The 14,930-nt window shown below is 36.8% G+C and overlaps 1 protein-coding gene across 7 annotated transcripts in view; it reads right to left on the bottom strand.

The window, feature by feature from the left end:
- The window catches only part of LRRC69 (leucine rich repeat containing 69), a 127,945-nt gene that overhangs the window by 58,321 nt on the left and 54,694 nt on the right, over positions 1-14,930 (bottom strand). For all 7 annotated transcript variants that reach the window (XM_070631719.1, XM_070631717.1, XM_070631715.1 and 4 more), the window contains 2 exons: positions 9,185-9,380; positions 7,358-7,429 (listed from right to left, as the gene is read on the bottom strand). In XM_070631719.1, coding sequence (XP_070487820.1) covers positions 7,358-7,429; positions 9,185-9,380 — 268 coding nt within the window. The remainder of the gene's footprint in view (positions 1-7,357; positions 7,430-9,184; positions 9,381-14,930) is intronic.

The raw sequence follows: 14,930 nt of genomic DNA, 5'->3' as shown, positions 1-14,930 counted from the left end.
ACTTAAATAAGTCCCTTCAGCATTTCTTGTAGAACTGGTTTCTTGGTGATAAACTCCTTTCATTTTTTCTTGTCCTGGAAGCTCTTTCTCTCTCCTTCCATTCTGAATGACAACCTTGATGGATAGAGTATTCTGGGCTGGAGGTTTTTCTTTTTACCACTTTAAATACATCATGCCATTCTCTTCTCATCTGTAGGGTTTCAGCTGAGAAGTCTGCTGATAGCTTTATGGGCTTTCCTTTGTATGTTACTTGTTGCCTTTCTCTTGCCACTTTTAGGATTCTCTGTTTATCTTTAATTTGGGGCATTTTAATTATAATGTGCCTTGGTGTGGGCCTCTTTGGGCTTATGTTGTTTGGAGTTCTCTGTGCTTCCTATACTTTAATTCCTGTTTCCTTCTTTAGATTAGGAAAATTTTCATCTATTATTTCTTCAAATAAATTTTCTGCACCTTTGTCTCTCTCTTCTCCTTCTGGGACCCCTATAACATGAATGTTAGTGTGCTTGATATTGTCCCAGAGTTCCCTTAGACTGTTCTCATTCTATCTAATTCTTTTTTATTTTTTCTGTTCTGCTTGGGTGATTTCCTCTAGTCTTTCATCTAGCTTGCTGATCCATTCTTCTGTACCATCTACTCTGCTATTGAGTCCCTCTAGTGAATTTTTCATTTCTGGTATTGTAGTCTTCATTTCTGATTGGTTCATTTTTAGATTTTCCAGTTCTTTGTTGATGATCTCACTGTGTTCATCCAGTCTTCTCCTCATATCTGTGAGCATCCTTATGATATATTCTTTTAACTCTTTGTTGGGTAGGTCACTTATTTCTGTTTCATTTAGTCCTTTTTCTTGTGTTTGGTCCTGTTCCCAGGCTTGGAAAGTATTCCTTTGTCTCATTATGCCTCTTTCTCTGTGCTTATTTCTATGTATTAGGTGAGTCAGCTATGTCTCCTGACCTTGGAGAAGTGGCCTTATGTAAGAGTTGCCTTTTGAGGACCAGCAGTATGCTTCCCTCTTGTCACCAGCCCAAAGATCCAGAAGTGACCCCTTTGTAGGCTACTTGCGTCCCTCTGCTGTGGCACAGTTGCTCTTAATACAGGTGCCCAAGGAGTCTAGTCTTTCCTTCCCTGGCCAGCTGTTTGTAAATCCGCTTTGGGGAGCCTCAGCACCATTGGCTACAAGGTCTAACAGCACACTCCTGTTGCAGTTCTCCTGCTAATTGGGTAGGTACACAGTGTAGCTGTTTGCTAGGCTCAGGGGCTTACAGTTGCTATAGGCCTCAGGCCTACAAGGCTGTTGTCAGCTCTCTTAGGAGTGCAGCTGAGTGGGGCTGGCCCTAAGCATGGGAGCACTCAATTGTTTTAGGCTTTGGAAGGTGGGGCTGATCCTTTTTATGGTTATTTGTGAAGCAGAGGTCTTCTGCCGCTGATAAGCCTCACCCCCACAGGACCACATACACCATCAACACAGGCCTGGTCCATGCACTCTCCCCAACTCTCTGGAGCATACCCCAATGCCCCACTTCAGAGGCCCTCACCTCTCCACCAATACCTCCCCACTTCACCTGGTCCTTTCACAGGCCCTACCCCCCCCCCAGAGGCAGACACACTTGCCTGCCTGTAGAGGATCAAAGCACCCCATCAATGCAGGCCAACAAGTAGCCTGAGGATTTGCTGTTGGGTGGAGCAGGTCCCTAGGGCAGGCTGCCTGCCCTGGCTGAACTGGATTAAATCTGCACTCTAGAGGGTGTGGCAGCTCTGTGGGCTAACATGCCAGGGGAATAACCTCAATGGCATCTGCCAGGGTCTGTGTTAACATGCCTGGACCAGGTCAGAACAATAGCCCCCACCAATGTCTCAGTCTCCAGAGAGGTCCCTCCTCTCACTGAGATGCCCCCAGAGCCCACCAGGTGAGTCTCTTTTCACCAAAGGACTGTCAGGCTCCTCTCTGGTGATTTTGGGTTCCTAAGACAGGTGAGTTTGTGCATGGGCCCTTTAAGACCCCGGTCTTTTCAGCTTTCATCCAATAGCTTTTCTGAGGGTATTCCCCACTGCACTTAACAGCCAGCAAAGCCAGATAGTAAGACCTTCATCATAGTTGTGCTGAGTCTGAAGGATGCTTATAGCAGTATCAGCCCCTACTCCAGACCTCACTTTTTCAGGGAGGGCTGTGTACCTTAGGGTGGCTCCCGCCTGACAGGCTGAGAAACTCCACTGCTCCCAAAGGTGACTTTTTTCTCTCTAGAAGGAACTTCTGCCCCTTCCGCCTTAGTCAGAGCTGTCCCTTGTTGTGGGGGTTCTTTTTATCCAGTTTTCAGTTTTCTACCCAGGGTAATTTTTCCAAAAATAGTTGTAATCTGGTTGTGTTTGTGGGAGGAGATGAGTTCAGAGTCTGCTTATGCTGCCATCTTGATGAGATCTCCCAAATTTTTCTAACTTTAAATTTCTGTGTTTTTCTTTTTCTTATGATCTCTCCAGGGCCCACTTCAACTTCTAGAGCTTTCCTCAAACTCAAATTCCAAAGTTCCTACAAGGCAACATCCATATTTGTTTACTTGCCTCCCTCAGTTCCCTAAAGGTAGGAATTCTTAAAATCTTCATGCCCAAAACTTAGAAAAGAGCCTGGCTACAGAGAAGGTACTTAATAAAATTTTGTTGAATTGAATTGTCATATAAGCCTCATATAGAAGAGTTATATCTATTACACAGAAAGGTGCTAAATAGAATATAAAACTTCTTGCTCTACCCAAGTATAATGGGTTGAATAGTGTCCTTCAAAAATTCATGTCCACCTGGAACCTCATAATGTGACCTTATTTGGAAACACAGTCTTTGCAGATGTAACTACTTAAGATGAGGGCATAATGGATTAGAGTGAGCCCTAATGGAAGGACTTGTGTCCTTATAAGAAAACAGAGATATGTTATGTTAAGGCCCAGTTTGTGGTACATCACTACGGCAGTCCTAGGAAACTCAGAAGCCAAGCATCAGTGTTTTCTGCACTATTTGAACATAGGCAGCGTTTCTGTAAGGTCCACAACAGGCCATGTTTCAGAAATATTAGTCTCCCAAAAAGAGATGCAAATAAAAGATGATTTATTTCAGATCGTCCTTTTTCTCAAAGGTTTGTTCACTCAAAATCCAAGTCCAAGTCCGGCAAGAAATAAAAATGTAAGAAAAAGTGAATATACGATCAAGAAAAGGTAAAGCACACAGTCATTAAAAATCACATATTTTAATAATAGTCCTTTAAGGAAAGTACTCAACATATAAAGTTAAGTGAAAAAGTAAGATACATATTTCTTTATGCAATACACTCTCAATTTTGTCTTTTTTAAGTGCACATATAAAAATGAGATACTTGAACAAAAAAATCCAACAGTAAACTGAGAAGTAAACTTAAAGACACCTTATACTTTGCTCTTTCTATACTTATTTATTTTCTAGACTTTCTACAATAAATTAGTTACTTCTATAAGCAGAAAAATGCTATTTACAAAGAATATATGAAGACAAGAAAGCTAAATGGAAGGAAAGAAAATAGTTATCTTAAAATAAATTTTGGGGTGGGCCCAATGGTGTAGTGATTAAGTTTGCATGCTCCACTTCAGCAGCCCAGGTTTCATGGGTTCAGATCCCAGGCACAGATCCACACACCACTCATCAAGCCATGCTGTGGTGGCGTCCCACATTAAAATAGAGGAAGATTGGCACAGATGGCAGCTCATGAACAATCTTCCTCATGCAAAAAGAGGAGGACGGGTGATAGATGTTAGCTCAGGTCCAAGCTTCCTCACCAAAAAAAAAAAAAACCCAAAAAACAATAAGGTGAAAAAAATGCTGTTAACAGACATTAAAAAAAAAAAAAATACACAGGTAGAGGTCCTGGAATGGAGACTTTCATTATTATTCTGTAGTTCTTTGTTCCTTGACATTTTGGGAGTGTATAATTTAGACAAATTTTGCATTTTTTTTAAAGTTTAAATCAAGGAAAGATAAAAAAGAGATAAAGTCTCAATGTACTAGATCTGACTACATGGTAGTAAAACAATGAATACATTTCTAAAACAGTTAATTCACTATGTGATCATAGCAGTATTTTTATTAATAATTAAATAATACAGAAACTCTTCTAGTTCAACACATATAAACAAATAATTATAAGAGCCTCATTGTCTTACTGCAGATCTTCATTTAATACACATTCTTATACAAAAATCCTGGTGAAAATGCAAACGTCAAATATTCAAAAGCTATGTGAATAAAAAAATACACATCTGTGAAATAATTGCATTTTCCAAATAGCACATCAAGTTTTAGGTCATAAAATAGCAAACCACTCTTAAATAAAGACCTATTTTTTTTCCTTTTTCTCCCCAAAGCCCCCCGGTACATAGTTGTATATTCTTCTTTGTGGGTCCTTCTAGTTGTGGCATGTGGGACGCCACCTCAGTGTGGTTTGATGAGCAGTGCCATGTCCGCGCCCAGGATTTGAACCAACGAAACACTGGGCTGCCTGCAGCGGAGAACGTGAACTTAACCACTCGGCCACAGGGCCAGCCCCTAAAGACCTATTTTTTAAAAAAAGGAATAGTTGTGAGGTAGTAAAAATAAGCCACTTAAAGACAGTCCTGTAGAATACATTTTCAAATCTTTTGAGTTAAGACTACACTTCAGGGTAATGGGTACATGGAGTTTCCTTTAGCTCTTCTCTCTGTTTTTATGTATGTTTCAAATTTTTCATAATAAAAAAAAGTTTTTATTTTTTTTAATTTTTTTTTTTTAAGATTTTATTTTTTCCTTTTTCTCCCCAAAGCCCCCCAGTACATAGTTGTATATTCTTCGTTGTGGGTCCTTCTAGTTGTGGCATATGGGACGCTGCCCCAGCGTGGCTTGATGAGCAGTGCCATGTCCGCGCCCGGGATTCGAACCAACGAAACACTGGGCCGCCTGCAGCGGAGCGCGCGAACTTAACCACTCGGCCACGGGGCCAGCCCCATAAAAAAAAGTTTTTAAAATATGTACATCACAAGGTTAGTTCTTCTTCTTAATGCCAGTAGACAATGGATGATCACTATAATTATATATTATTAGTGGTATTTCACTCTTGGTATGGATATAATCATAATAGCTTCCATTCCTTGAACACTAACCATGTACAAAATGCTTTATAATCACTATCTTACTTAACAATCTTATGAGGACAGTGGTATTAATATACCAATTTTACAGATGAGGAAACAGCAACTCGGAGAAGTTAAGCATCTTGTTTACAAAGTTAGTAAGTGGGAAATTAAGACTTCAAACCTATGTGTATATGACACCAAGGTCCATGTTCTTCATTTCTATACTATTCTGCCTGCTAAGAAGTATAGATTAATTGTTTTAAAAGTTCATTACCATTACTTTGAAACTTAGTCTACTTTATTTTATTTATCCTCTATGTTTACAGTTTATCCTATTAGTTGCTCCATCTATCAAATGTGGAAAATTTATTTTAACCAACTGGACCAAAGCTGAGATGAGTTCACAGAATATCTTACTTCAGAGTTTTCACAGAAACTTCCGAAATAGGTGCTACAAAGGCAAAACTCACTCAGATCCTGTCAAAATTACTCTAAATTAATGACACTTGAGTAATGGTGTTTTATCAAAATTGTAAGTACATAATCATTTGTAGAAGAAACAGTGAATTGATGACAATACTAAAGTGGATACTGAGTAGTTTAAGAGTATTATTTATATTTATTCCTTTAACAAATATTTATTGAATTGAAACTCAAGACACTGTGGGTATAGAGGTGAGAAAGAGTATGCTTTCTCTTTGGAAGCTTACAATCTAATAGCAAGGCAGACTTGAAAATAGTTTCTCCACTATGTGGTACAAACTACAATGTTACCATGGAAGAGGTGGCACCAGAAGGCTGCAGTGGGAGTCAGGGACGTCAGCATGGAGCAGAGAGAATTGAGCTAAGACATGCATTTACCAGTCTATATTAACAATATCCAATTCTTATTAAACATTGAAAACTGTATATTTTTGGAAAACAGTTTGGCAACTCCTTAAAAAATTAAACATGCAATTAGCATACAACCCACTAATTCCATTTCTGGGTATATACCCAAAAGGAGTGAAAGCAGGGACTCGAACAGATATTTGTACACTCATGTTCACAGCAGCATTATTCACAATAGGCAAAAGGAGGAGGTAACTCAGTATCCATTGACGAATGAATAAACAAAATGTGGCATACATGTACAATGGAATATTATTCAGCCTTCAAAATGAAGGAAATTCTATACCACAGGCTATAACATAGATGAACTTTGAAGGCATTATGCTAAGTGAAATAAGCTAGTCACAAAAGGAGAAATATTGTATGATTCTAGCTATATGAAGAACCTAGAACAGTCACATTTGTAGAGACAAATTAGAATGGGGACTGCCAGGAGCTTGAGGGAGGGAGGATGGGGAGTTAGTGTTTAGTGGGAACAGAGTTTCAGTTGAAGAAAATGAAAAACTTCTGGATACAGACGGTGATGATGATTATGCAACAATATGACTACACTTAGTGCCATAGAACTTTACACTCAAAAATGATTAACATGTTACATTTTATGTTACATATTTTTGACCATAATAAAGAAAACAGTATGTTTTCTCTAAAACACAAACATTTTTCAAATTTGAATCATCTTAAGTATAAAATATTGCTCCAGGTGGTAAAAAGGAGTTGAACAGTCAGAAAGAGTAATTAATGGATCAACAACTATTTATTGAATACCTTCCAGATCAATGAGGTTTTAATTATTACCTTGCATGTAGAAACATGTTCATTCAGATATGAAAAGGCAATATGAAAAACTGCCATTTCTTTCCAAAAAGTTCCAAGTTTTCCAGACCAACTGCTTCTCAATTATTTGAAATAAAGCAAATTCAAACGGACAAATAAGTCCATTTTTCATTGTTGGTATGGATTAAAAACAGCTAATAGAAATGTCACCTCTGGATTAATTACCAGGGATAAAAATTTATGCTCTTGAAAGTAGTATTTCCACAAAGTCTGAGGTGCCCAAAAGCAGTGTGTAATAACAAAAAATATTCACCCATAACTAATATATTAAAATGTTTCTGACAGTAATCAGAGCTCATGTAGTTCAAAGAAGCTCAGCAGGCACAGAACACAACGGAAGAAATGGGAGAGAACAGGTTTTGAAATTCTAGAACAAAGCATATCTTTGAGTCATCTATATAGTTCAAGGTTCCAATTACTATAGGGTTTACTGGCTGCCCATATTTTTCTAATCCCAGCAGCATAAATAAAATTATTTTTCAATTATAATAGAAGTTGACTCTACTCACTCCTGATGGAAATATCTGGATAACGTTTCCCGCTATGTCGAGGCTTCTCAGGTTTATAAGATCGCAAAATCCCTGAGTCAGAAAACAAAAGAGAGAGAGATTTTTAAAAAATTTATTATGTAGAATCATAAATATTTAAGTTCAAACTTGATGGGGTTGACTAAAGCACTCATGAAGAAATTAAAGCAGACATAAATATACAGAAAGAAGACATAGAAATGGCCAATAGGTACATGAAAAGATGTTCAATATCACCAACTATCAGGGAAATGCAAATCAAAACCACAATGAGATATCACCTCACACCTGTTAGGCCTTTACCAAAAGGACAAGAGATAAGTGTTGGTGAGGTTGTGGAGAAAAAATAACACTTGTGCACTGTTGGTGGGAATGTAAATTGGTATAATCACTATGGAAAATAGTATGGAGGTTCCTCAAAAAGTTAAAAATAGAAATACCATATGATCTTGGTATATATCCATAGGAATCTTGAAGACATATCTGCATTCCCATGTTCACTGTAGCATTATTCACAATAGGCCAGATATGGAAACAACCTAAGTATGCATCAATGGGTGAATGGATAAAGCAATTGTGGGTGTGTATGTATGTATGTATGTATGTATACACACACACACATACAGAATGGAATATTATTCAGCCCTAAAAAAGAAGGAAACATCCTATTTGCAACAAAATGGATGACTCTGGAAGTAAGTGAAATAAGTCAGTCACAGAAGGACAAATACTGCATGATTATTCTTAAATGAAGCATCTAAAATGGTCAAATATGAAGAAGTAAACAATAGAATGTGGTTACCAAGGGATGGGGAGAGTTTCAATGGGTATAAAGTTTTAGTTATACAAGATTAGTAAGTTTCAGAGATCTGCTGTACGACATACTGCCTATAGTTAACAATAAAGCATGGTGTACTTAAAAATTGGTTAAAAGGGCAGATCTCATGTTAAGTGTTCTTACCAAACACACACACAAAAAGACACAAGTTTGCACATTCCATTTTGGTGGCCCAGGGTGTGCTGGTTTGGATCCCCGGTGCAGACCTATGCACTGCTTGTCAGGCCATGCTGTGGTAAGCATACCACATAAAATACAGGAAGGTGGGCATGGATGTTAGCTTAGGGCCAGTCTTCCACAGCAAAAAAAGGAGGATCAGTGGCAGATGTTAGCTCACGGCTAATCTTCCTCAAAAAAAAAAAAAAAAATGCTAGTCAGGGTTTAGGGAAACCAACATTCCCTAAACCAAGAAAGGTAGTTCCTTAACAAAGTTCCCTAAAGCTAGCAACAGCAAGTAGTTCTTTACCACCATAGGCCTGAAGAGCCAAGAGGAGGTAGCAATGGTCCATATCAGGACCACCTAACATTAGCTATAGCCTTCCAGAAAGGCATGCAGGCAACTCACAGCACCCTATCAGGGAGGATGCCACAGGAATACCCTCTTATACTCAGTCTTCTCCTTCCCTTAGATCTCCTGCTCATGCCTCTCATTGGCCATATCCAAGAGGAAGCCAGAGGACAATGGAGATTACTGATGCCCATACAGGTCAGTCTCCCAGGCACAGAGAAGTTTGGAAAAGGATGGAGAGTGAGCATCCTGTATTTTTATTTACTAAATCTGGCATCTCTAGCTATGTAATCCAAGTCATAAACCTCTTCTGCCATAGGGATTTGGGAACTGACTACCTAATTACAAGAAAAGCAAATGATGGCCTATACTCGGCTGCCCAAACATACTCTATAGCCACTCCCCATCATGTTGTAATGAGTTCTTCCCCAACACAAAAAATTTGGTTCCATGTTTTGCTTACCTCTGGCAAAACTTCAATGTTGTTCCTGACCAGAAAAAGCTTCTGGAGGTTCTTCAAGAATTTAATCTCTTCAGGTATGCAAATGAGCTGATTGTAGTTAAGTTGAAGTTCAGAAAGATTCTTAAGGAAACAAAGTTCTCTAGGAATGCTGGCTAGCCAGTTATGATTTATACTCAAATAAGTTAGGCTTTTTAATCTAAAAAATAAACAAAGTATATGAATTAAACTCACAAGAATAAGAATGTCCATTGTACAGACACCACTTATCAGAAGTTAAGAGTCAATTCACTTTTTGTAGCACATCGGAGCCTTACTTAAGTCAAATATTCACAACTACTGTGAATCATTTGAGCATGAAAAGTCTTTGTTGGGGGCTGGCCCTGTGGCTGCATGATTCAGTTCATGCACTCTGCTTCGGCAGCCCCGGGTTTCACCGGTTCAGATCCTGGGTGCAGACCTAGCACTGCTCATCAAGCTATGCTGAGGCAGCAGCCCACATAGCCGATCCAGAAGAACCTATAACTAGAATATACAACTGTGTATTGGGGGACTTTGGGGAGAATAAAAGCAAAAGATTGGCAACAGATGTTAGCTCAGGTCCCAATCTTAAAAAAAAAAGTCTTTGTTGAAATTTAACTTTTTTTTAACTTTTGTCATTCTTTTATTTCACTCAATTATACTTGTAAGACTCATCCATGTGCAGCTACAGTTCATCCTTTTTCATTGCAGTATAATATTCCAAGATGTGCTTGTATTATAATGTATTCATTCATTCTTCTGTTGAGCAACATTTGGGTTGTTTCTGGTTTGGGACTGTTATCAACAAACATGTACACATCTCCTGTTGTTCAGGTACAAGAGTTTTTCCAGGGTCGATACACAGGAGTAGAATTGCTGTGACTTAGAACATGTATGTGCTTGCTATGTATAGATAGAGCCAAAGTATTTTCCAAAATACTTGTATTCATTTATATTCCCACCAGCCACATATGCATTCCCATACAATTGCTATTGTCAAGATTTAAAATTTTTGGCAATAATGATAATTTGTTGTGGTTTTAATTTGCACTTCCCTGATTACTAATACAGTTTGATGTCATTTCACATTATTGATCATTTCATTTGGAAGTTCCTGCTCGAATCTGTCCCCATGTTTCTACTGAATTGCCTCTTTTTTTAAAATAGAGTTTCTTATTGTGGATACTAATCCATGTCAGTTAGGTGTTAAAAATATCTTCTCCCACCTTGTGGCTTGCATTTTCCTCTCTTGATACGTCTTTTGGAAAAGAAGTTCTTAATTTCAAAGGAATCAAACGTATTGATCTTTTTCTGTTATGGTTGATAATTTTTTGTGTCATGTTTAAGAAGTCCTTCTCTACCCCTCCCTGAGTCATGAAGATATTCTGCTGTAGTATCTTCTAAAAACTTTATAATTTTCCTTTCATATTTGCCTTTTGTATATATGGAATTTATTTTTTGAATGATTTGAAGTGGGGATCCAATGACATTTTTTCCTCAACCAAATGTCTAATTGTCCCAACACCATTTATTGAAAACTTCATACTTTCCCTGGTGATCTCGCCACCACTGATGTATGTCAAGTGTCCACATATGTATGGGGCCATTTCTGAGCCTGTTTCCTTCTCTTGATCTACCTATCTCTCCCTGGGCCAATATCATCCTGAATTAATTATTAGAGCTTGTAGTAAATCTTGATACTTGGTAGTGTAAGTCCTCCAGGTTCATTCTTATTCAAGATTGTCTTGGCTCTTCTTGGCCCTTTGTACTTTCTTATAAATCTTCAAATCAGCTTACATATAAAACTTTTTGAGATTTTGATTTGGATTTAATTGAACCTATAGGTCAATTTGGGGAGAACTGACATCACTACAAACTGAGTCAACTCATGAGCACAGTATATCTTTATATTTACTTATGTTTTTCTTTAATGTCTCTCAGTAAAGTGTAAAATTTTCTTCATAGATATCTTGCACATCTTTAGTTAGCTTTATTCCCAAGTATTAATGGTTTTGATGATGGTGTATATGATCTTATTTTAAAATTTAACTTTTAAAGATATTTTATAATCAAATAGCTCATGTTAGAAGTATTTTATGTAATCAAAACCTAGATTTAAGAAAAAGAAAATTCTATTTTCATTCTTTGTATGTATACAATAGCCACACTGAAGAGGAAGCCAGAGGACAAAGAAGGACATATATATACATAAACATATACAGGGACATAGAGATATAAGTATAGATACAGATATAGATGATTTAGGTATAGACATATCCCTGATGATTAGTGATCTTGAGCACCTTTTCATGCATGTTGGCCATTTGCATGTCTTCTTTGGAAAAATGTCTATTCAAGTCCTCTGGCTATTTTTAATCAGGATGTTTGCTATTTTTGATATTAAGTTGTGTAAGTCTTTATATATTTTGGATAGTCATCCCTTACTGGATGTATAATTTGCAAAGATATATCTTGTACCAAATGATGTGAGAACCACTTAGTTGCTATGGAATGTGAAAATCATCGATGAATCAGCCACAAGTTCTGCCCTTATGTGTATCACAGTCCAGAAGGAGATGTTAGAGTCATAAAACGAGGATAGAAAATGCCATCAGATAGGGAGGAAAAGATTAAGGAAACTTGAGTCCATAATTGCAGATATGGTACCTGAGGTATGTCACAAGCTTTTTGGAAGAACTAACATTTTGAACTTGGCCCTGAATAATAGAATTTGTAAAATTAGGGCAACAGGAGGACATAACAATCTGAGAAAATGTTATGAATAAAGAAGTTGAGGGGCTGGCCCATTGGCACAGCAGTTAAATGCGCATGTTCTGCTTCGGCAGCCCAGGGTTGGCCAGTTTGGATTCCGGGTATGGATATGGCACCGCTTGGCAAGCCATGCTGTGGTAGGTGTCCCATGTATAAAGTAGAGGAAGATGGGCATAGATGTTAGCTCAGGGCCAGTCTTCCTCAGCAAAAAGAGGAGGATTGGTAGCAGTTAGCTCAGGACTAATCTTCCTCAAGAAGAGAACAAAAAAAAGAAGTTAGTACCACTGAGCACCAATTGTGAACCTGTGTATTAAACTTAGTCTTCAGTGCAAAACTGAGGTTAGAATTATTACCTCAGTAATAACTTATCTTAGAAATGAGGAAAATAAAGGATCGGAGACAGTAAATAACTTGCCCAAATTACCCATCTAGTAGGTAAGAGTGTCAAGATTCAAAAGCAGATGTATCTGCTTACAAAGCTAAGAATGAAGATCTAAAATGACCTCAAGGTTGAATGCATTGAAATTAAAGTAATAACAGAATGAGGTGACATTTTAGACAGTTAAAAATGAGGGACTGGAGGTTAGGGGAGTGATCAGTGCTAGTGAAAGGGATTTAGGGGAAGACTCTAAAAACATGATCGTGGAAGCCATGTGAACAGATGAAACTGAGAGGAAGAACAAAAAAAGGTGGGGAGGGTCAGGGGAAGACAGAAGGAAAGCCAATGGAAAGATTGTTGAGAAATAAGAATATGCGACAACTGAAAAAAAAAAGGCACCCAGAGAAGGCACGAGCAGAGAAACTGGGATGAACCAGGTTAACAAGGAATCTCTAAAGGCATGGGAGAAGAGTATTTCAAAATTGAAAAGATAGTCAAAGTTTAAGATGGAGAAAGCCAAATACTGTATTATTTCACCCATATGTGGAAGATTTAAAAAACAACAACAACAAACACATAGACAGGGAGAAGAGATTGGCGGTTACCAGAGGGGAAGGGGGAGAGGGGAGGGCAAAAGGGGTAACTGGGCACATGTGTACAGTGACAGATGGCAACTAGACTTCAAGTGGTGAACACGATGTAATCTTCATAGAAATTGAAATATAATGATGTACATTCGAAATTTATATAATGTTATAAAACAATATTATCTCCATAAATAAAAAAATGAATTTTTAAAAAATGTGTAAAATAGATATAAGAAAAAAGAAGAAAATAATAATGATCTGTCTTTTCAAAAAAAAGTTATGTAAGATCTAGACACAAACTAAAAAGCATTGCTGAGAGAAATTAAATAAAACATTAATAAATGGAGAAATATTCTGTAAAAAAATAAAGTTTAAATGTTAAAGAAAGGTAATACAAGCCTGCTAGAACTAAAAGCAGGGTCACAGACTACAAAGTCAATATTTTAAAAATCTATTATACTTCTATGTAGCCACAAGCAGTGGAAGATAAAAGTTTTTAAAATTTCATTTACAGTAACATCAAAAAAGCCATAAAATAGTTAAAAATATATTTAACAAAAGACATGAGAGATCCCCAGACTGAAAACTATAAATTATGACTGAGAAAATTTAAAGGAGTTCTGAATAAAAGTAGAGATATATCCTGTTCATAGATATAAATATAGCTACATTGTTCATTAAAAGAAACAATATTGCTAAGATGCCAATTCTTCCCAAATTGATCTATACATTCAACTCAGTCCAAATAAAAATCGTAACAGCTGCTTTTGCGTAAAAATTGACAAATCAATTTTAAAATTTATATGGAAATTCAAAGTATCTAGAATAGCCAAAACTATTATAAAGAATCCAAAGTTAAAGGATTCACATTATCTGATTTCAAAGCTTACAATACAACAACAGTAATCAAGATAGTATGGTACTGGAGAAATGACAAAGGTGTCAAGCCCATTCAATTAAGAAAAGATAGTCTTTCAACAAGTGGTGCTAGAACAACTGGATAAACACATGGAGGAAAAATGAACTATGATCATTACTCCACACTGTGCACAAACATTAATTTGAGATGAATCATAGACGTAACTATAAAAACTAAAACTATAAAGCCCATAGAAGAAAATATAGGATAATATCTTGAAAACTTTGAGGTAGGCAAAGATTTCTTAAGAGGGCCACAGAAAGCACTAATCTTAAAATAAAAATATTTATAATCGGCCCTCATAAAAGTTAAAAACTCCAGTTCATTTAAAGGGACCATTAAGAAAATTAAGAGGCAAGCCACGTACTAGAATAAAATACCTGCACTTGTCAAAGCAATTATATACAGAATACATAATGAACTCTTACAACTCAATTCTAAGAAAGAAAATGACACAATGTTTTTTAATGCAAAAAATACTTGAAACAAACGTTTCACAAAAGAAGATACATAAATGGTGAATAAGAACATGAAAAGGTGCTCAATGTCATTAGACATCAGGGAAATGCAAACTAAAACTACAATGAGATATGACTTCACACCCAATACAATGGTTAAAATTTTAAAAACTGCTGGAATATAAAATGGTACGACCATTTTGCAAAACTATTGGAAATTCCTTATAAATTAACATATACACCCACACTCCTACTCTATGACTCTACAATTCTCCTCCTAGGAATTGAAATGAAAAATAAATTAAACATATGTCTACAAAAAGGCTTGTAAAAGTATATATAATAGCTTGGTTCATAATAGTCCCAAATGGGAAATAACCCAAATGTCCATAAATAGTAGAAAATAATTTATGGTCTATTCACATAATGAAATGCTACTGAGGATAAACAAAAAACAATAAACTACTGACAAATGCAACAAAAAGATGAATCTCAAAAAAAATGCTGAGCAAAAAAGCCCAGATACAAAAGAGTACATACTGTATGATTCCATTGTTTAGCTCTAGAACAAGTAAAACCCATTTGTAAAGATAGAAATCAGACTAGTGGTTGC

This window comes from Equus przewalskii, chromosome 8 (genome assembly GCF_037783145.1).
Source record: "Equus przewalskii isolate Varuska chromosome 8, EquPr2, whole genome shotgun sequence".
Classification (NCBI taxonomy): Eukaryota; Metazoa; Chordata; class Mammalia; order Perissodactyla; family Equidae; genus Equus; species Equus przewalskii.
The sequence above is the reverse complement of the archived record's forward strand: the minus strand, read 5'-3'. Positions and strand labels throughout refer to the sequence as shown.